Source organism: Cetorhinus maximus, chromosome 13, assembly GCF_964194155.1.
Source record: "Cetorhinus maximus chromosome 13, sCetMax3.hap1.1, whole genome shotgun sequence".
NCBI classification, from domain to species: domain Eukaryota; kingdom Metazoa; phylum Chordata; class Chondrichthyes; order Lamniformes; family Cetorhinidae; genus Cetorhinus; species Cetorhinus maximus.
Genome location: NC_135891.1, coordinates 30,450,402 through 30,473,857, shown reverse-complemented (window position 1 = coordinate 30,473,857; position 23,456 = coordinate 30,450,402). Strand labels below are relative to the sequence as shown.

The window sequence follows — 23,456 nt, the reverse complement described above, 5'->3', positions numbered from 1 at the left end:
GACATTCTGCCTAGCATACAATTGAGCTACCTTGTGTATGAATCTCAGTGCCAGTGTAATGTAGGCCATACGCCCCAACGATTGGCTGATCGAATCAAACAGCATGTTCCTTCAATTGTTCCTAACGGGCAGCTCGCAAACCGTCCTCAACCAGTCTGCACTTGCAAAACAAAATGCCTGCTGTTCGATGTGATTTCGCAACATGTCTCTCTTTACAGCAATATTCAAGTTCTGCACCACCAAGCAAATGTCATTTTTTTTTGCTGATTGTGCTCATGTGAAGCATCTTGGGTGTTTTATTACATTAAAATCACTATATAACTTCAAGTTGTTGTCATAACCTTCAAGTTTAAATCCAGAATTAAAGTATTACGGTGCAATTGCTTAGTTGGAATAGCTGCATGAAAATAAAAATATAACTAATGAAGAAAACATTTCCTTTAAAAACATAGCAATTAATCAAGCCATATCAAAATACAATTTGGCAGCACTAGAATTACTTGTGTCAAAGGTTAAATTCCAGATGTACTGCAGTAGACATCTCATTCAAGCCTAGTATAGCATTATAATTATTCCAATCAGAGACCATGCCTGGTTGAATAAAGTGGTTTTAAACTACAATAAATGCTAACTCCAATATACAAACCTAAAATCCATTTTGGAGTACCCACCTCAGAAAAAATGGATTAATTTCAACAATTGTCTGCTATTAGTGCTGTAATACCAGTTTTTTGTGCTGTTTTGAAAATCTGCACAAAATAATGCATGCATTTAGGAATAATTGTTCTACATTATTTTACTGATAATGGCATACCTCATATAACCTACTGTATTTTTTTGAGGATGTCATAAATTTTAACTGCTCTGTAGTTTTTTTATTTGTCAAATAAATAGTGAGACTTTGAAAACAGAAGTAAATTGCAGTGCCTGTAACATCGTGACTAATACAAACACACTCTCCAAAAAGCAGGAGGTTAGGGAAGGTGATTGACATAGTTGACGAGGTAGGCCCAAGCAGTGGTTGGGGAAGGTGATTGACATAGTTGTCGAGGTAGGCTCTGAGGTAGCTTTTGAGGGTGCGAGGGATGTAACAAGGCATAAAGGTTTCAGAAGAAAATTCCAAAACGCATGCCCTTATGACTAAAGGCACTGCAAGTGATGACGGTGGAGTTGTTTTGGGGACAGGTGGAGAACGCAAGGGAAGGCACAGGGTTCATCCTGGTTCAATAAGCATAGAATGTAAGCTGGGATGTAGGATTGAAGAATATTATAGAAGTAAGTTGGCGCGAGGAGGGCCATTAGAAATTGTTAAAGACCTGTGTAGTGGCTGAGAAGACTTATTACGGGGCAGGGTGCAGACGGAAGAGTTTTGAATTTATGTCGTGTGGTGCTCGGATAGCAGGGTGAGGTGGATAGAAAAACAATGGTGAACTCATGTCTGGAGGTAACACATGGGTAACAAAGCGACTTGGCAACAGTGGAATGATACATGGATGAGGTCGGTGCTGTTTTGAGAGGAAATAGGCAGCAAATCAGCAATGGATTATTTTCAAGGCGGGTACATATTTGATGGTCAGAATTTCCCTCGTTATCACTCATTGGTCTACTGTATCCACTCTACCTTCATTGATTTGGAAAGCAAGGTAATCTAGTCTGCAGGTGTCTCCTCATTTGATGTCAATGTCACTCTTTAGTTGACGAGATGAGACATTCAACTTAGGTAACATTGGTGAACCATACCCAGTTAAACTAAGTGTAATAATCATTCAGAACTTCAATTCAAACTTGCTGTCTCATGTTTCCACTTTTGTATTGCTGCAAAGGGCTCCTCACTTCAAAGCAACACAAAAACGACAATAGATTTCCAGACTAAATTTGGTGATTCGGTAAGGGGGATGAAACCTGTTGCAGTTTGGCGTTTCAAAATGTTTTTAAAGTTCGGAGTGATCAGCCTAAAACAATACAGGGTGGAATGTTATGGCCCCTCTCACCAGCGGGATTTTCCGGTCCTGCCGAAGTCGATGGATTTTTGAATGGCTCGCCACATTTTCTGGCCCCACCCCCGCCCCAACAGGGCCATAAAATTCCGCCTCGAATGTGATGTAAAAATTGTCAGTTTTGTGGCTCCATGCACCGAGCAAAAGTTTGTTCCTTAAGTATTAATATGTATAAAGTATAAGAACAGAACTGCTGGAAAAGCTCAGCAGGATCTGGCAGCTCCTGTGAAGCGAGAAACAGGGTTAATGTTTCGAGTCCCACATGACTTTTCTTTGAAACTTTATTTGTACTGCTTGCTTTTGGTATGATCTATGCATATGTGCTTAAATATCAATGCCTTATCATGTGAGCCTGAATAGTGGGCTGCATTTTATTGGGGGTGGGGGGAAGGCATGGCTACTCCCCGCCCCTCGTCCCACCACACCCACCACCACAACCCCACCCCCCCCGTCCCCGGAAGGAAAGTTAGTTGGCAGCTGACAGGCCGGAAAGAAGCCGGCCCCGCAGCTTTAAAACGCTGGGGTGGTCTAAGTGAGGTGAGAGTGGGACTTCCACCTGTCCATGAGAGGAAGCCCTGCCCTTAAGAAGTGCCAGCCATTCTGATTGGCCAGCAGCTCTAGCAGTCCCAACAATGCCAGAGCTCAGTAGTGGGCACTGCCGGGGCTGCAGGAAGGAGAATGAAGGAGAGCAATGGATGTCACAGAAAGAAAATTGTGCACTTTTAGTTTGGGGATGGGTCCCAGAGACCAGGGAAAGGGGGAGTGGGGCCCGGGTTTTGGAAGGCAGGCAGCGGTGAAGGGAGTGGCGGGGTGACATCTTGTTTGGGGGGGTGGGGGGTTGCCCCCCGATGCACACAGAATGAGGTTTCCCCCGTCCTTCCTGCCGTTTTTTCAGAAAAAGTGTACTGCCCACTCCTGCCCGTCTGCCCACACCAACTGTATTAAGGCATGGGCAGCGTATTACCCTGGTCGATAAGCTTGTTAACAAGCCTTATTGACTTTTAATTATTCATTTAAATATGGTGGGCAGGCTGCTGTTTTCGGCACACTCCCATTTAGCGCATTATGGGGGTCAGTTTGGGTGGGGACAGGAAGACGGTGGGCTAGCCACCAGACATATTTTACGTGCCCCCCGCTGTCAAAAACACTCCCAATGGGAGCCATAAAATCCAGCCCAATATGTGTACATCCTTGGTCCAGAACTGATTCTGGAATGGAATCATTGAACAATTTATTAGCTCTAACAACAAAGTAGCCATGTGTCCAATTCAAACTTAGACCAATTTCATGTAGGAGTTCGGCACTCTAGTACTGTAACTACCAACTGGCCTTATGTTTGGTCAGCCAGGCATTCATTGGGTATACAAACCCATAACTATGTTTAATAGTCTCCAATTTGTTGCCTGTTGGGTTACCGTTTTCCTAATATGGAGTGCTCAAGCACTACCCATACGGATACAGCCTACGTACTCAAATCCACAGAGGCTAGGTGCAGGTTGGAAGAACAATGTATTGGGGGTTCCCCAAGATTGTGTAGGGATACTGGTGAAGTTTACGCAGCTAAAATTTACAACACTTAGCAGAGGATCACTGGTAAACTCCCCACTGCTTGTCTCGCAAGGACTTTACCTACCCAGCTCCTGCTCTGTTGTTCTAAATAAGTAAGAAACACTTTGTAACCTCATGCTTTTTGTTCACCATTTTAAGTTGTGACAATTTTGCCACCCTTTCTGCGGTTTGCTACTTAGCTGTTTGAATACTTTGATGGATCTTGGTGTCAGAAGTGAAATTACATTCAAAGCCTCAGATAAAGATCAGGTTTGTGAAAGCAAATTTGGGACATATGTCAGGGAGTATTTCTTTCCACAGGGATAGATTTAACAGCTGGAATAAATTGCCAAAAAGAGTGGTCGAGGGCAGGTTGCTGGACTCAAATAAGAAACAGTAAAATGCTCTAATGAAGAGACAGCGAGGTTGCTATCATAACAAAACAACAACCAACACTTGTATATTTATATATAAATTTATATATTTATATATATCTATATGACACCTTTAATGTACTAAAGGATCCCAAGGCACTTCATCGGAGCATTATGAAACAAAATATAACACTGAGCCACATAAGGAGATATTAGAGCAAATGACTAAAAGTTTGGTCAAAGAGGTAGATTTTATGATAGGATGAGACAAGATAGGCCACAGAACCTTTTTCAACTAAGCTAATCTTGACCTTGTGGTATAATCACAGTACCTTGTGGTATGACCACAGTAATTAATGTCACAAAATTATAAGTTCCATTTTATCTCAACGACTAAAATGAAAATAGAGGAACAAGGACAATATGATCATGCAATGCTTGTTTTCATAGCCTTAGCCTGCCCCGCTAATGTGCTTTTGGTTTGTCTCTGTGTAAAAGATTATAAGATTCTTGTAGTACTATCGGATAAATACAGAAATCTTATCCACCCTGCAAGGAACATGACTCAAAAGGAGCAAAGGTCAGGGATCAGCACTAAAGTGTTGCAACCCTATCTCCAACTCATGCTCCCTTTAAGCTTAGTTCTCCACTAGGACACAGGATCAGTGAATTTAACCACAGATGTTTACACTGTATTTGATAAGACTTAGTGGAAAGAATATTTATATCATGAATTTTGGTAATGTGTGAAATACCAAGGGCAGAATGTTGAGCTCGGCGGGTGGGCATCTCCTGACCTGGCCAAGCATAAATGACGCATGATGACTTTGGACAAGCGTCCCACAGTATTTCATTTGGCGGGTGCATGCCGGAGTCGGCAACCCGCCTGCCTACAATTAAAAGGCCTATTAAGGCCATTAAAAAGGTCGTTAATTTCAAATTTATGCTACCCTTCCAACCTTACGGCTGGCGGGCAGGTGAAAGCGCCAAGAGGCCTTTGCACATTTTAGGAAACCTCATCCATGGGCGGGATGAGGTTTCCTAAAGCAAATAAAAATAAAATGAAAATTTTGCACTTAATTAAAAACATGTCCCTGCTCATGTGACAGAGTCTGTGACACCTTTTACCTCACATGAGGGGAAGTGTTTTATGACATTTTTATTCTCTTCATTACTTTTTTAAAATAGCGCTTCATCTCCCTGAGACAGCTCCATGCCTCAGGGAGATTGAAGTGCTCTTTCGCGCGCATGCGCAAAGTTCACGCTAGGCCCATTGGCCCTCCTCCCCCTGCCTGCACAGGTGCCACTTGCTTTCCATGCTGGGCAAGCCTTAATTGGCTGACCTGCGTAAAATCGCGGTGTGGTGCTGATCACGGGCGGTGGTCGGGTCCGGAGCACCCCTGCCGAGCACCCCCGCCAAGGGCAAAATTCTGCCCCAAATGTCAGCTTTACTAGAACTTAATTGAAGTTAAAATGTTGTACCGTGGGCATTTAAGAGAAAAAGAATGACAAACTTTCATTTATGTAGAGCCTTTTACCTCAGCCCTAAGGCCATCCCAAAGCACTGTGCAGCCAAGTGAGTATTTTAGAAGTGTATTAACTGTTATAATGCAGGAAAGCAGCAGCCAACTTGCACAGAATAAGCTCCCACAACAGCAATGTGATTTTAAAAAAATTATTTTTGGGGATGTGGGTGTCCCTGGCTAGGCCAAGATTTATTGCCCATTCCTAATTGCCCTTGTGTAGGTGGTGGTGAGCTGCCTTCTTGAACCGCTTTAGTCCATGTGTGTAGGTACACCCACAGTGCTGTTAGGGAGGGAGTTACAGGACTTTGACCCAGCGACAGTGCAGGAACAGTGATATATTTTCGAGTCAGGATGCTGAGTGGCTTGGAGGGGAACCTCCAGGTGGTGGTGTTCCCATGTATCTATTGCCCTTGCCCTTCCAGATGGTAGCGGTTGTAGGTTTAGAAGGTGCTGCCTAAGCAGCCTTGGTGAGTTTCTACAGTGCATCTTGAAAATGGTACACAGTGCTGCCACTGTTCGTCGGCAGTGAAGAGAGTGAATGTTTGTGGAAGAGGTGCCAGTCAAGTGGCTGCTTTGTCCTGGATGGTGTCAACTTCTTGAGTATTGTTGGAGCTGCACTCATCCAGACAAATGGAGAGTATTCCACTCCTGAGTTGTGCCTTGTGGATGGTGGACAGGGTTTGGGGAGTCAAGAGGTGAGTTACTCACCACAGGATTTCTCATCTCTGACCTGCTCTTATAGCCACAGTATTTATATGGCTTGTCCAGTTCAGTTTCTGGTCAATGGTAACCCCCAGGATGTTGATAGTGGAGGATTCAGTGAGGGTAGTGCCATTGAATGTCAAGGGTTGATGGTTAAATTTTCTCTTGTTGGAGATGGTCATTGCTTGACACTTGTGTGGCATGAGTGTTACTTGCCACCTGTCAGCCCAAGCCTGGATATTGTCCAGGTCTTGCTGCATTTGGACATGGACTTCTTCAGTATTGGAGGAGTTGCGAATGGTGCTGAACATTGTGCAATAATCAGCGAATACCCCCACTTCTGACCATACGATGGAAGAAAGGCCACTGATGATGCAGCTGAAGATGACTGGGCCTAAGACACTACCTTGAGGAATTCCTGCAGTGATGTCCTGGAACTGACATGATTGACCTCCAACAACCACAACCATCTTCCTTTGTGTTAGGTATGACTCCAAGCAGCGGAGAGTTTTCCCCCTAATTCACATTGACTCCAGCTTTGCTAGAGGTCCTTAATGCCACACTCAGTCAAATGCTGCCTTGATGTCAATGGCAGTCACTCTCACCTCATCTCTGGAGTTCAGCTCCTTTGCCCATGTTTGAACCAAGGATGTAATGGGGTCAGAAGCTGTTTTGGTGATGTTGGTTGAGGGATAAATATTGGCCAGAACAGTAAGGAAAACTCCCTGCTCATCTTCAAAATAGTGCCATGGGATCTTTTACATCCACCTAAGAGGGGAATTGTGCACGCAGCTTATAATTTTCCATTCATTAATACTAATATACCCTACCCCAGAAATAGCAAAGAAGCAGTATTTGTGCAATTTAATTGCAATGATCTAAGCTAACATAAACCTCCCTAGGGCAGAAACTTGTGGATTCAGTACCCACTCAGACCTTGAACACATAATCTAGGCTGACATTCCAATGCAGTACTGAGAGTATCAAGAGTCAACTATATAGTATGGGCCTGGAGTCAAGGTAGACTAAGTAGGGATGACAGGTCCTTTCCCTGAAGGATAATAGTTGGGGCTTTAACACAATTAAGCATCTTTCAACTGACCCAATTTCATAATTTGGTATGGTGAGATTTGAATTCAACCTCTGTATTGCTAGCCCACTGCCATTACATGCTATAAACAGTTAGAGGATGTTGCTGCAAACACTACCAAGAAGACTGATACACTAGGCACCTGTCTAAGGTCAGTTACATGCCTCAGTTGCTCCTTGCTATCTGTATTGCACCAAAAAAAGCTCCAAGCATCTTCTGCAACACTGCCCCTGCTCTTCCTCAAATATTATCAATAGCCTTCTTTGCTGTGCTGGTCGCTTGTTCTACACAATCAGATACAAACTCTGAACAAATACAATGTTAGCAATTTATTAATCTATTTGTCTCATGTTTTAGTGTTGCAGTCCACTTCCCCACAATACCTCTACTCATCTGATGTGACTTCTAACTTCTAACATTTTCTGAATGCATCTCCTCAGAAATCTTTAAATGGTCTGCCTGGCTGCTGGCCTTCAATGGGAGCATTAGTTTTTCTGGTGGCCCCATGTACTAGTTCATGTGATATCTGCTGCTGCCGAGGCTTTGTGACAGCTTTCGTCAAGATTCAGTCCATTCAACCATCCAGCATGTTGAAGCTGGACAACTGATCATCTTGTGGTTTGGAGATCAGGGATTCTGGTAGCAGTCTGAGCATTCACAAAAATACTGCCATTAGGCTTGGAACGTTATGCAGCTAGCAAACTCCAACATATACCTATACAGATCTTGCATTGTAAGAAACTTCTTTACCCAGAGAGTGGTGAGAATGTGGAACTTGCAACCACAGAGAGTAGTTGAAGTGATTTGTATAGATGCATTTAAGCTAGGTAAGCATATGGCCAGAATTTTACATTGAACGTGTGGGCATATGCCTGACCCGAAATCTTGCAAGAAGTCGTCTGGCACGCGTCCCAATGTCATCACACTCGCACGCAACATTACAGTCAGTGGGCACGAGCGGGAGTCGGAAGCATGCCCACTGGCAATTAAGCAGGCAATCAAGCCCATTAAAGAGCCAGTTGTCAGTGATTTTACACTACAAACTACATGCAGGGCGGGATAAACTGTCCGGGGTAAAGTAAAATAAAAAAAGACGTTTGAGGAATGAGGTGTTATGTAGCCTGTGGTCAGGTGCTTGAATTTGCAGTATTTACACAGTTTGCAGCAGTTTATTGACCTAATTTCATTTTTACAGTACTGCAGCTCCCTGAGGCAGCTCCACGGCAGCTGACAGCCTTCAGCTAGCACCCATCTGCACCCTCACTTTTCTTAGCGCTCACCCTCTTCCCACATCCCCCAGAAGTGCTGAGCCTATCTCAGTGTGTGTTTCACGTTGGCTGCCAGTTAATTGGCCAGCCAGCGTGAAATCACGGTTGGGGACAGATCGCGGCCGGAAGTGCATATCACGTCTGCTTCCAGGCCCACCGATCGCACGTGCCCGACAAGCGCAAGATTCAGGCTTATGAAGGAGAAGGGAATAGAGGGCATAGCTGGTATAGTTAGATGAGGAAGGATGGCAGGAGGCTCCAGTGGAGCATAATCACCCGCATGGATTGGCTGAGGTAAATGGCCTGTTGCTGTGGCGTATATCCTTTGTAATTGTATTTCTAAAACACTTGTGATTCCTGCAGATGATCCTGTTAAGATCATAATTTTTTGATATTAAAATCCTGAGTTCTGAATCCTAGGGCAGAAATTTGCGCAGAGTGGGTGGACCGGCACCCAACGCACTGGAGTGTGAAATGACGCGCAGTGACATCGGGCAAACATCCCAATGTCATCTCACACTTGCGCAATATTTCAGTCGGCAGCGCGCCCACCGACAATTGACAGGCCTATTAAGGCTATTAAAGTTATAAGTGAATGAAATTTTTCACTGCCCGTCCAACCTTACGGTTGGCAGGCAGGCGAAAAGGCCAAGCGGCCTTTGGATTTTTTAGGAAACCTCATTCACGGGCAGGATGAGGTTTCCAACAGCAATTAAAAATTAAATAAAAATTTTTAAATTTCATTTATAACACGTCCCTGCTCATGTGACAGAGTCAGATTAGGGGATGTTTTTTAACATTGCTAAGGTTTTTATTTCTGATTTTTTAAATCTTCAACTCCCTGAAGAAGCTCTGTGCCTCAGGGAGCTTTCATTGTGTGTGCACTCGAGCGCATGCACGAACTTCCGCGCTCGCCCTCTTCTCACCCCCCCCTACCCCGGCAGCCCTGAGTGCTGCAGCCCGCGTTTCATGCTGGCTGGCTGTTACTTGGCCAGCCAGCGTGAAATCAATGTCAGGGCCTGATCGCGGGCGGCGGTCAGTTGCGCGGCCGCTCTCAGGCCCGCCTGCCCCGCCCGCCCGACAGGGGGAAAATCCTGCCCCTGGGCACTGTAACCAAGAAAGGAATTCATTGGATTTCTGGCAGCAGGTACATGCTGCTTCTCGGTCATCAGCACTTAATCACCCTCATATCTATACTGTGACTCATCTAGAACCACCTCCATACTTCATTATTCACATCTTCCCGAGTGTCTGTAGTTCTGCTGATGCTTACAAAATTATTGAGAATGATTCAGGGTGCTGTGAGGTATTGCATTGCAATATACTGTATGCAATGTTTCTCTGAATGACTGAGTGTATGTTTGTGTGAGTGATTGTGGGTTGTGGGGGTGTGGGGGGCTTGTGGCAAAGCATAACAACAGGATGGTATGACCCTGACTTTGGGGGTGGCCTCTGCTCCTCATTTCCCTAATCTCCCAAAGCCCCAGTGCCCAATGATGTCTAAGGAGGGCCACCTCAAAAGGCATCAGTGTTTTTAATTTCTGGGCTCTTCCAGCTCATTATATGCTATCTTCCAATATACTGCAAGTTTAAGGAGTATACACCAGGAATGAGGGATTACGGTTACATGGATAAAGTGGAGAAGCTAGGGATATCCTCCTTAGAGTAGAGAAGGTGAAGAGGAGATTTGATAAAGGCGTTTAAATTCTTGAAGGGTTAAGATAGAATAAATTAAAATAAACTGTATCCACTGGCTGAACAGTCATTAACCAGAGGGCACAAATTAAAGATGAGTGACAGAGGAGCCAGAGGTGACATGAAGGAAAATGTACTTAGGCAACAAGCAGTTAAGATTTCAAATGCACTGCCTGTGGGTGGTGAAAGTAGATTCACTAGTAGCTTTCAAAAGAGAATTGCATAAATATTTAGGAAGATGAAACCATAAGAAATAGGAACAGGAGCAGACTATTCAGCCCCTTGAGCCTGCTTTGCTATTAAATAAGATTGTGGCCTCAACTCCACTTTCCTGCCGCTCCCACCCCCCCCCCAATAAATCATGACTCCCTTGGAAGATTTTTCTAACTCAGTCTTAAATATGTTCAATGACTCAGCTGGTAGAGAATTCAAAGATTAACCACCCTCTTGGAGAAAAAATTCTTCCTCATCCCTGTCTTAAATGAGAGACCCTTTATTTTTAAACTGTGCCCCCTGGTTCTTGATTCCCTTATGAGAGGAAACATCTCCTCAGCATTTACACTTCAAGCTCCCTCAGAATCTTATATGTTTCGGTAAGATCACCTCTCAATCTTCTGAATTCCAATGAATATGGGACCAACCTGCTCATCCTTTCCTCATAAGCCAACCCTTCATCCTAGGAGTCAACATAAGGAACCTTCTCTAAACTGCCTCCAATGCAAATATATACTTCTTTAAATAAGGAGACCAAAATTCTGTGCAGTACTCTAGGTGTGGTCTTATAAATGCCTTTACAGGGTAAAAAGGCTTCCCTACTTTTATGCTTCAGCCCCTTTGCAATAAAGGCCAACCTTCCGAATTACTTGCTGTCCAACATTCCATTTACTTTCCAATTACTTGCTTTCGTGAGGAGGGAAGAAATTGCAGGAACATGAGGAAAGAGTATGGGAGTGGGACTAAGTGGATTACTCTTCAAAAGAGTCAGGACAGACTTGATGGGCCGAATGGCTGCCTCTGGTGCTGTACTTTTCTGTGTTTCAACAAACATTTCCCAATCTGCTGTCTATCATTTGTGTTAGCAAAAGGACATTATTCTGTTTGTTTTAAAAGGTTATGCTATGTGGATGGCCCTTTAAGTTTGACTACTTATTCAGATGTAAGTTGTAAGGTTATATTCGTGCACTGGCACCATGACCCTGCATGGTAAGCATGCAAAGAGTGCTTTGAATGTAGCAGGAAGAAAGAAGGAACAGATTATGAAGAAACACTGTAGCGTGTGTACTTGGGGAAGCTACTTGGCATGGAAAATTGTTCTGGCTTTTTACCTTGGAGCTTTCTTTAGGTCCGTCATTTTCTACCATATTAGGTTCCAGGTCCTCTCACTGACAGGAGGCACTGACCTCATCTGTTACCTCCTGCCAAGCTTGCTGTCTCATTTCTTTGAAGAGTGCCGTTCAGTTTCTTGTCCTTATTTCCTGCAGTATGATCAAGTCTAGCGGGGCAAAGTCGAAAGCCTCCATTTCCCTGGAAGTTTTTCTCTGCTGCCCTGTACAACAATGCTATAATTTAAATGGCTTCGAAATGGAGTTTCCAGACTTGTCAACAAGCATGTCCCCATCAGTGCTGCAACACTATCCTGGGCTAAGATTATCGCACTTTCCTAACTGTTATAAATAATATCCTTTCAGGAATTATTGAATTGCCTGTTAACTATTCTCAAATAGTTTCTGGTACTGATTTTTACTTTATTAAGCTGATTATATAGACAAAAGTTCAGGCACTACTGTACGGTACAGGATTTATTAATATAAACATAATGACTTTTGATGTAGTCAAATTTGAATCTCTGTAGACTGTAATTAACTATGACATATGTTTTAAAGCAGACTACAAGAAAATTGTGTTAAATGTTATATTGTACTGTACTTATAGAAATATTTTCCAAATTACAGAGGGAAAGCTACAACTTCAGTAAATCTCATGAAAAACTCCAATCACTTACAGATGAAGAGGTTTGTATTTTATAATTGTGCAAATTCTTCCCATCTACCTACCTATCAATCCACCAAGCTATTTATCTATTTCCATTAATATAATTTTAAGTTTGATTATCTCCTTTATATATCTATTTATCAATAGTCGCTTGGTAGCGCAGAATTTGAATATAGCTGAAAAACTAGGCATGCTATCGAAGCTTTTCATCTTGCACTCATCAGGACAAATGCAAGAATGCCAAATTTCAACGGGAACAGCAACTTATACTGCATGAGGAAAGAGGTACTGTTTGGTAGGCAAGTTGGTTCTGATTGGTCGAGACATTGCCATGGTGAATGCACCAGGGAGCTTATGTCCCCCATGCTTTTGTTTATTCAAAGAAGGATGCAATGTCTGGACATATTCCTTTTGTCTGCAGAGGGTAGCTCCCTATATTGAATATATGTAGCTTGTATGAAGCGTAAGTGCCGACTGATGACCTTAAATTAGTTGTTAGTGTATTTCTTAGCACACTCAGAGTTGTTCAGCAAGCACTTCCCAGTCACAGAATCACATCTAACATTAGACATTAGGCTGTAACTTCCTTGGAGTGGCAATCAGCATCATATTGCCATTCTGTGCCCACTTACCTATGCCAAATTTCTTCCGTGCCTGCTTGCCCGACCTTCCGACTCAGGCCAGGCGAGATCCAGGCAGCGCAGTTATCTCCAAAGTCCAGCGTCGCAGTCCAGCACTGTCGAATTGAAGGAGGACATGCCCCTTTTTTACGGCACTAGCTGCCGTAAAGCAGGTGAGTTTAAAGGTCCGATTGAAATTGACAGGCCAGGGAGAAGGTAAGTGGATAACATTTAGGAGGTGGGGTTTTCGGAAGGGTTTGGACATTCAGGAGGGGGTGGGGGGGGTGGGGGTTGAATTCGGGAGGGGCTGGGGGGGTGGTCGGACATTCAGGATGGGGTGGGGGGGGTCAGACATTCTGTGGGGGCTGGGGGGTCGGACATTTAGGAGGGAGTAGTGGGGGTCAGACAGTCAGGAGGGAGTGGGGGGGTCGGATAGTCGGTGGGGTGGGAGGGTCAGATATTCGGGGTCGTAGGGAGGTCAGAATTTCAGGGGGTGGCAGGGTCAGAGATGTGGAGGTGGTGAGGGTCTGGTCAGACCTGGGGAATGGGGGTTCTGGTCAGGTCGGGGGGGTGAGTCGGGCCCATGGTGGGGGGGGAGTGGTGTCGGGTGAGGAATGGGGGGGGGGAGTCAGGTGGGGGAGAATCCCATGGGGGATCGCGAGATGGGTGGGGAATTCCCATGGGGGCTGGGGGTGTTGGGGGAGTCCCATGGGGGGGGATCAGTCTGGGTCTTTACAATTGTTACCCAGAAGTTAGAAGAGGTTTTAATTCTTCCAACTTTTTCTGGGTAACTATTGGTATAACCCTGTCAGAACAATCCAAAGTTTGTATTTTAAATCACATTTTCAGATGGCTCCCAGCGCAGCTCAATTGCCCAGAGGAAGTGTGCACTTCTGGGCAATTGCCATGCAAATGCTTACCTATAAAGTTCCGAGAGAGATTCCCCAGCGCATCTTTGGAGTACCCCCCCAAATCCGACGTTGTCTATTATGTTTTATAAGCACGGGTTGGTTGTGTATGGTCAGTACTCTGCCTGTTGTGCACAGCTGATGGGATGTGCTGTTCAATACGATCTGCCAGACAGTGGGATGTACAGCCTACATATCTGGCATCACACAGGCATTGAAATTCATATACACATTACTCATTTGTGTGGTAGGCAGAACATCTGTTTGGCTTGACGGCAGCGTCCTGTTAGTGAAAAAACTGGTGTTGCCACTGTTTAGTAGCAACATGAAACAGCTAGCTTCACCTGCTGCTCAAATTTCGTGATACTTTACTCTTCCAGGGTAACCTGAGGTAGACTGGGCACTTTTCAGGTCCAAATGTTGGCATCCTTAGGACCATTCATGAGTATTCACGATACACAGTGAGCAATGCTCACTGATCGGGGTAGCCATTATCCTGCAGGTTAGCTTTGATGCAATCTACTTCAGAATCAAGGTTCCATGGCGAGTAAATAGCTCAGACTTCGTTTACGAGATTATCGATAAGGCCAATCTGTAGTGCATAGAGCTGTAGGAATCCCAATGCCTAAATTTACCAGTGCAGGTATTTCTTGTAGTAGACAGTAGTAGAGAACCCATTAGCAGATTTCTCAACTAGCATGTCGAGGAAGGGGAGCTTGTTAGATTGCTCCATTTCAAAGGTTAATTTGAGTACAGGATGGAATGCATTTAAGGTGTGTAAGGAAATTCTTATATGTAGCTGCAGATTCAAATATAGCAAACATGTCATCTAAGTATCAGAAACATGTAAGGGGTAGGAGGTTATGAGCTTGGCAACTTGCGCAGTTTAATTCAGCTTAATGACACTGTATGTCCAAATAGATGGTGTTGTCATTGGCCCCCTCTAGTCCCAGCTCTCGCTAACATTTTCATCAGTTTCCATGAGAAATACATCTTCGATGGAATGACCCCATTAACCACCTACCCCTTGCATATTTCTGATACGTAGATGACATGTTTGCTATATTTGAATCTGCAGCTGCATGTAAGAATTTCCTTTCATACCTTAACGCACATTATCCCACACTCAAATTAACCTTTGAAATGGAGCACTCTAACTAACTCCCTTTCCTCAACGTGCTAGTTGGGAAATTTGCTAATGATTTCTCTATTACAATCTACCTCAAGCCTGGGGGGCTTGAAGCCAAGGGAGCATGGTGGTATGATGGTACTGTCACTGGATCAGGAACCCAAGGTAAAGCTCTGAGGACTGGGGTTTGAATCCCACCACAGCAGATGGTGAAATTTGAATTCAGTTCAAAATCTGGAATTAGAAGTCTAATGATGATCATGAAACCATTGTCGATTATTGTAAAAACCCATCTGGTTCACTAATACCCTTTAGGGAAGAAAATCTGCCATACTTATTTGGTCTGGCCTACATGTGACTCCAGACCCACAGCAATGTGGTTTACTCTTAAATGCACTCAGTTCTCAAGGGCAATTAGGGATAGAAAATAAATGTTGGCCTAGCCAGCAATGCCCCCATCCCATGAATGAATTTTTAAAAAAACTGACCATACCTAACCAGCCTGTGCTTACACAACTCAGAAAATAAAGTCTGATATTAGATGTGAATCCGTGATTGGGCAGCACTTACTGAAGAATCCCAAGTGTGCTTGAGAATTACACTAACAACCAATTTAAGATTATCAATTGGGCTTGCAATGTAGCTCACCTAGAAGCTACATGTATTCATATACAGGGACCTTTCCTCTGCAGGCAAAAAATTAATATGTCCAGGCATTACACCCTTTTTGGAATAAACAAAAGCTTGGGGGACAATTCCAGGTGCACTCACCATGACAATGTCTCAACCAATCAGGGTCAATTTGCCAACCAATCAGCAGCCCTTTTCTCATGTAATATAACTTGTCATTCCCTTTGAAATTTGGTATTCTTGCACCTGTCCTGATGAATGCAAGACAAAAAACTTCTTCAGCATGCATCTGTTTTCAGCAATACTCATTTATCAATATATAATTCTGTTTATTGCTCTTGTTTCTGCCTGTCTATCTATTTGTCTGTAGGTGTCATCCTTGGCTCAATCGTAGCACACTTGCCTCTTAAATCTAAAGGTGTGGTTTCAAGCCCCTTGCCACAGATTTGAGTGCATAATCTAGGCTAGCACTTCAGTGCATTACTGAGTTTTCAAAGGTTAATTTGTGTGCGTTAAGGTGTGGAAGGAAATTCTTCGGCTGGGTGTGTTTTCGGTGAGGGGCGGCAAGTAAAATATGATGAGTGGTTAGCCCACCGCCTTCCCACCCACTCCAACCCGGTCCCCAAAATATGGTAGGCAGACAGCTGCTGAAATCGGCACCCTGCCCGCCATTTTTGTAAAAAATAATTAACGGGCAGTCAAGCTCATTAACAAGCCAATTGATCTGAATATCACACTGTCCAAACCATAATACGGTCGGCATGGGTAGGCGGACGAGAGTTAGAACTCTTTTTTAAACACAACTGGTGAAAAGGCAGGATGGAAGGTGGGGAGCTTTGGGTTGTCCTTAGCACATTGGGGGCATCCCCCTGCTAAATGATATCCCCTCTTTGTGTCTCCCCACCTGACTTCCAAAATCTGTTCCCCCACCCTCACTCCCGCTAGGGTGCTCGATGCCTTCCCGCCCTAAAAGCCTGGGACTTAGCTTAGTCTGGGATCTATTGCTCTTCTACCTGAGGCCTGCTTGCAGGCCCGGCAGCATCCACTACTGAGTACTGGTGCTGCTGGGACTGTTAGAGCTGCTGGCCAATCCTCCCACTGTGGGGCAGAAGTCCCACTCTCTGCTCATTAGGCCTCCTCCAGCATGTTATTGCTGTGGGGCAGCCTGTTTTAAGTTGATGGATTTGAAAGTGACTTTTGTAACAGGCGGGGCAAACAATACACACCCCTCTCTCGTAAAATTCAGCCCAATATTTTTCTTTTTTTTAATCTATCTCAATTCCTTTGCATCCTTACTTTATGATAACACAACATAAATCCATACTGGGTACTAGGTACAACCCAAACTTGCTGTAACTTTTTCAATAACAATGTATGGAAAAGTGTAGTAATTATAGTTCCGATAAATGTAAGACTGTAGCTTTAAGAGTAATCCTGTGTGTAAATCACATGATCTGTGTAAACCAATGAGTTAGCAGCGTAGGGAACCTCCAGGAGAGAGTTCTTCTTTAGTTATAGAGTTTGATGCACACATGTAGTTGCTGCTGCTGTTTGGAAATAAAGTTAAATGTGTCCACCAAGAAAAGTTGCCTGGAAGATCAACTCCATAACAAACTGGTGACAAGGATAAATCAGATCCGGTGATGTACCTCGCCCAGCGATTGTGAGCACCTAAGTTCATTAAAATGAAAGGAAGATATACTCATCCAAAATGCCACAGTTTGGCAGAGTCGATCCCTTTGAGCCAGTCACAGACGACTGATCTCAATATATAGAACGTCTTGCATTCTACTTTCAAGCCAGCAAAGTCGTGAGGGAGGAAAAGAGGAGAGCGATTCTCTTGAGTATTTGTGGGAGCAAAACCTACAGTTTAATTCAAAGCTTGATGGCTCCCAGTGCCCCAGATTCAAAGACCTTCAGTGAATTAGTAGACCTCATTAAGGGACATTTTCAACCCAAGCCCTCAGTCACAATGCAGAGGTTCAGGTTAAATTTACGGAATAGTATTTCAGGAGACTCCATTGCTACCTCCATGGTGAAATTAAAACAACTAACGGAATATTGTGATTCCCTGAAACCCTGAATGACATGCTCAGGGATCATTTGGTATGTGGCGTGCAGGAGGATGCTATTCCACAAAGATTGCTGGCTGAAGTGAATCTGGGTTTTAAGAAAGCGTTAGAAATAGCGCTTGCGATGGAAAGTGCTGTAAGGGATTCACAAGCGATTCAAGGGGCGCAAAATGGCGCCGTTCTCCTAGTTGGGTGGGAACAGTCAGCCGAAAGTGGCTTGAAAAGCCGGGACTCCACCGCGAAGCGGGAAACAGCCCCCCCAACCGAAAACTTAAAGGAAACAGCTTAGCATCGAAGTCAAAAACTAATTTTTATCAATGTAGAAACAATCATACTCCTAACAATTGGCAATTTAAAAAGGTAGAGTGTTACTTGTGTCACAGAAGTGGACACACGTTGAAACATTGCAAAGCGAGATTTAAACAGGCTTCCATCAACAATCAAAGTCCAATGAAGTATATAGTTTAGAAGAGCCAGAAACAACCAATTCTGACATTTATTCATTATTCAACATGAATGTTGGGAAGACAGAGCCAATTATTGTCACAATGCAAGTGAATGGTAAACCATTAAAAATGTAAGTAGACATGGGTCCTTCAACTACTGTAATAGAAGAACACACTTTCAGATATTTAAATAAAGGTGCTCATCAATTAAATTTGGAATGAACGTCTGCTATGTTGAAAACATACACAGCCGAAGAAATCCAGGTAAAAGGTATCACCAGAGTAACTGTTCATTTTGGGCACCAGTCGGCACAGCTACCAGTGATGGTGGTAGAAGGTGAAAAAGGGCCAAGCCTTCTAGGTCGTGATTGGTTGAAAGAGATTAAATTAAACTGGTCCGAAATCTTCCAGTTGCAAGCAGGGGGACTGCCAGAGCTGCTAAAAAAAAACACATGACGCCATCTTCAAGGACGGACTGAATGATGGATGAAAAATCAAAGGCCTACAGGCCAAGATTTACGTGGATCCAGAAGCAACCCCTCGCTTCTTGAAAACAAGACCAATGCCATACGCCTTAGAGAGAAATTGGACACTGAGTTGAACCAGATAGAGAGACTGGGTGTCATAAAAGCAGTTCAGTACTCAGAATAGGCAGCACCCATAGTCCCTGTCTTTAAACCAGGCCAGACCATCCGGATCTGTGGGGACTATAAACTAACAGTCAACAAAGCAGCCAAACTGGACAAGATTGAAGACTTCTATGCCAAACTAACAGGAGGGACAATGTATACAAAGCTTGACATGAGTCACACATATCAGCAACTGGAGCTGGATGAATTTCTGACCATAAATAATCCACAGAGGGTTATACCAATATACGTGCCTGCCCTTCGGTGTTTCCTCGGCCTATGCCATTTTTCAGAGGACAATGGAGAGCTTGCCACAGGGACTACCTCAGGTTGTCGTCTACCTGGATGATGTACTGATAGCTGGATTCGCAGAAAAGGATCACTTGGTTAATCTGAAGGAAGTCCTGAAACGATTTTTAGAAGCAGAAGTGCGCTTGAAGAAGGAAAAATGCACTTTTCAGGCAAATGAAGTCATTTATTTGGGCTGCCGGGTAGCTGCCCAAGGGTTACACCCTGTTGAAGGGAAAGTTAAAGCAATCAAAGAGGCACCTGCACCTAAAAACGTCTCGAACTTAAATAATTTTTTAGGATGGTAAATTATTAAGGCCGATTTCTACCAAATTTATCAACAGTTCTAGCCCCTCTATATTCACTGCTAAAGAGAAACCAGCATTGGGTTTGGGAGTCACACCAAGAAGAAGCTTTCATAAAAGTAAAACAGCTCTTGCACTTTCAAATTTGTTAGTGCACTATGGCCCGACAAAGGAATTGGTGCTACCCTGTGATGCATCCCCCTATGGAGTGGGAGCAGTACTACCTCACAAGATGGACGATGGTACAGAGCGGCTGATAGGCTATGTATCCAGGACACTTACCACAGCTGAAGAAGGGTATTCTCAGATCGAAAAGGAAAGCCTGTCGATTATTTTTGGTGTAAAAAAATTCCACCAATATGTGCATGAGCAACATTTCACAATAGTACCAGACCACAAACCACTTTTGGGTCTGTTTAGTGAGGAAAAGGCTATACCTCCCATAGCTTCTGCACGAATACAAAGATAGACCCTAATTTTGGCAGTATATGAATACACCTTTGTACGTAGACCAGGGATTCATATAGCAAATGCCAATGCCCTAAGTTGCCTTCCTTTGCAAGAGAACAATGACCATGTCCCAATCCCAAAGAGCTTGTGCTAGTGATGAATTTCCTGGATTCCTCACCAGTCTGTGCCAGGCAGATAAGAAACCAGACGAATTGTGATCCAGTCCTGTCTCGAATGAGAGACCAAGTGTTACATGGTTGGTCCCAGCCAGTCTCTGATGAATTGAAGCCATTTTTCAACCAAAGACACAAGATGAGCAGTCAAGATGGTATTCTCTTATGGGGTGCACAAGTAGTAGTTCCTTCATAAGGAAGGGAACCGCTCTTGGTAGAGCTACACAGTGCCCATCCAGGAATCTCATAAATGAAGACGATAGCGCAAAGTTATCTTTGGTTGCCAGGGATGGACGGCGGTATTGAAAAGGTGGTACAACGCTGTGTGCAATGTCAATGTCTATAAAAGTCTCCAGTGACAGCCCCATTACACCCATGGGAGTGGCCTGGTAAACCTGGGTGAGATTGAACATAGACTACGTCGGTCCTTTTCTTGGAACCATGTTTCTACTGATTATAGATGCTCATTCCAAGTGGTTAGACATTTATGAGATAAAGTCATCAACATCAGGCGCTACTATAGAAAAACTACACCAAAGCTTCGCCATCCATGGATTGCTAGAGGTAATCGTCTCAGATAATGGTACTACATTAATGAGGCTGAGTTTCAACGATTTGCCAGCATCAATGATATCAACCACATGAAGACTGCACCATACCATCCATCCTCTAACGGACTGGTGGAAAGAGCAGTACAAACTTTTAAGGTGGGAATGAAAAAGTTAACAGGCGAATTGCTGGAATCTAGACTTGCTCGTTTCCTGTTTCACTACAGAACGACCCCCCATACTATGACAGGAGCAACACAGTTACTGATGAGGCGCTGTCTTTGAACAAGATTAAGCCCAATACTTCCCAATTTGGAGGGGAAGGTAGAGAAAAGTCAAGGAAACCAAAAAGCAACTCATGATTTGCATAGTTGTGAGCAACAGTTTACTGTTTGAGAAGCACTGTAAAGAGTTTTGGTGGAGAACTGAAGTGGTTGCCTGGTAAAGTAAGCTCTGTGACCGGACCATTGTCGTACCACTGGAGGTGGAAGGCCGGATCACCCGTGAGCATGTGAATGATTTAAGAAAAAGGGAGATACCCCAACAAAATGATGTTCCGCCTGTAACCATTGCCAATATAATGGTTCCTGTTGAAGATACTCAACCAAGGACAGATATGCCCGATGTCTCTGTCAGAGTGGAAGACACTGAACTGCCTGTGCCTAATGAGGTACCTGATGTTAATGCGGTTCCAGAGGATGTGGTTCCTGCAAAAGAATCTGAAGTCGTGGAGCTATGATGTTCCACACAGATCAGGAAACCACCTGAAAACTTGTAATTTCATGACCTGTGTAAATGCTGTAATGTCATGAGATAAATATCCTTGTAAATACAAAATATACAGAAAGGTTAAAGGGGGAGGAATGTAGTAATTATAATTCTGATAAATGTAAAACTGTAGCTTTAAGAATAATCCTGTGTTGTAAGATCACATGATCTGTGTAAACCAATGAGTTAGCAGCGCAGGGAACCTCTAGGATAGAGTTCTTCTTTAGTTATAGAACTTCTCTAGTTGCAAGTGCAGGTCATAAAATTTGGGTTTTAGTATCATAGCCCTACCTCTGACTTGCCCTCGCCACAAGCAATATGAAAAACAGTGAACTTTGCAAATTTCACATTATTAGGATGTAGTTATACTACTGCTTTCATACTGCCACATAAGTAGCAGGATATCTATGGAATCAAGTCTCTATTTGAATGAAAGCAGTGGAGCTAAGCAATTTGGGATTCTTTGCAGGAACTTGATTTTAATGTCATGAGCAGGATAACTTAGATACAGTGCAAGCCAGGTTTAAAAAACTATCCAAGTATTAATACATTGAACTTCCTGCATAATTTGTGGACTTATTTCAAAGTTCTAATAAGGCTATGATGCTTCTGCCAAGATCCCACAACAAAATGTGTGTCAGCTGTGCATTCTAGAGCCATCACTCATACCAGAACTGCAGTACCATCAAAGCCTTTAAGGAACTGCTTTGTGTTTTTGGAGAAGTTTTGACTGAATAGGAAGAGCCTGTGCAATCAAACCATCAAGATTGTTACATGACAGCATTCCAGATTCATTTTCCAATCACTCTGGGCCAGAATATCTTAAAGTTCAACGTAGCACGGAAAACAAAATTGTCACATAGGTTATTAAAAGTGATTGGACTTATTGGCTATAGAGAGGGATGCGTGTCCCTCCTTGTGACATAAGGACAGAAATTATTGCTATTGGTGTTGTTGTTCAAATGCAACATGCTAAATTCCTTTCTGTTGATTTTATAGAGGTATCAACCCTTTCAGATTAAAATAGCTAATTCCTCCACTAAAATAGCAGAGCCTGGGGAATTCAGTATGAATGTGTTCAGTATTCCTGTTACAACTGAAAAGTAAACAGACAGCTTTGTAGTCAGTCTGATCCCATTAACATTATCAACTAAGGCACCCCGTTAACGTGTGTTGCAGTTCAATTCTGTGAATAAATCGTATTTGCTAAGAACTGTTGTGCTTGGAAAAGAATGTCTTTAAGCTGTAGATAAAAGTATTCAAAATGCAAATGTTAAATCTTGAGCTGTTTAACCAGCAATTTGACCTACACAGAATTACGTAGGCCAGGATTTTCCGGTCATCGGGCAGGCTCAGCAGGGGCGAGCAGGAGCGGCCGCGAATCGGACCCAATTAACGACCAGCCAGCGTGAATCGCGCGCTGCAGCGCTGCCTGTGGTGGGGAGGAGGGCGAGCGCGGAACTTTGCGCATGTGTGCACAGTAAAAGCTTTCTGAACGTAAAACATAAAGAATTTTAAAATGTTAATAACATGTCCCCTCATTTAACTCTGTCACATGAGCAGGGCATGTTACAAATTAGTTTGAAAATTTTTTATTTTTTTAAATCACTGAACGAAACCTCATCCTGCCCCTGGATGAGGTTTTGCAAAAATTCCAAAGGTTGGACGGGCAGCGAAAAATTTCATTCAATTAGAACTTTAATGGCCTTAATACGCCTGTGAGTTGTCGGCGGGCGCGCTGCCGACTCCCGCGTGCGCCCAACCGAAATATCGCACGAGTGCACGATGATGTCAAGATGCTCACCCGACGTCATCGTGCGTCATTTTATGCTCGTTCGGGTCAGGCGCATGCCTGCCTGACGAGTGCAATATTCTGCCCATAGAAATTACAACACAGGGACAAGCTGTTCAGCCCAAGCAGTCTCTGTTGGTGTTTGGCTTCCACACAAGCAGGAATTCTAACCCCATATGCCTTCCTTTTACATATCCCTTTATCACTCACTACTTTCTTTAACTACTAAACGAGACCTCTTCAATGGACTACAGCAAGGGGGCAGCTAGGAGGAACCTACAGCTGTACAGGGAAGTGGCATTATAGATGTATGGGCCCTTAAGACTTTAAGGTAGAGTTTCCTTCTTCAATTCATGAGAAAATTGATTCATTTTTATTGTAATTGGTGTTAAATGCTTTCAAGTTCCATTTGCAAATATCTTTAAATTTGAGCCTAAACCTACAATTTCTCTACATAAAAGATCTTTTGGAATATGCCCATCTTCCATCCAAGTCACCAGAGGTGA

At 43.6% G+C, this 23,456-nt stretch overlaps 1 protein-coding gene across 3 annotated transcripts in view; it reads left to right on the top strand.

The window, feature by feature from the left end:
• Window positions 1–23,456, top strand: part of LOC144688519 (phosphoprotein associated with glycosphingolipid-enriched microdomains 1-like) — an 89,147-nt gene that overhangs the window by 59,186 nt on the left and 6,505 nt on the right. For 2 of the 3 annotated variants that reach the window (XM_078555198.1, XM_078555197.1), the window contains exon 7: window positions 12,153–12,212. The exons of the other annotated variant lie outside the window; for it this stretch is intronic. In XM_078555198.1, coding sequence (XP_078411324.1) covers window positions 12,153–12,212 — 60 coding nt within the window. The remainder of the gene's footprint in view (window positions 1–12,152; window positions 12,213–23,456) is intronic. 3 annotated transcript variants of the gene reach the window in all.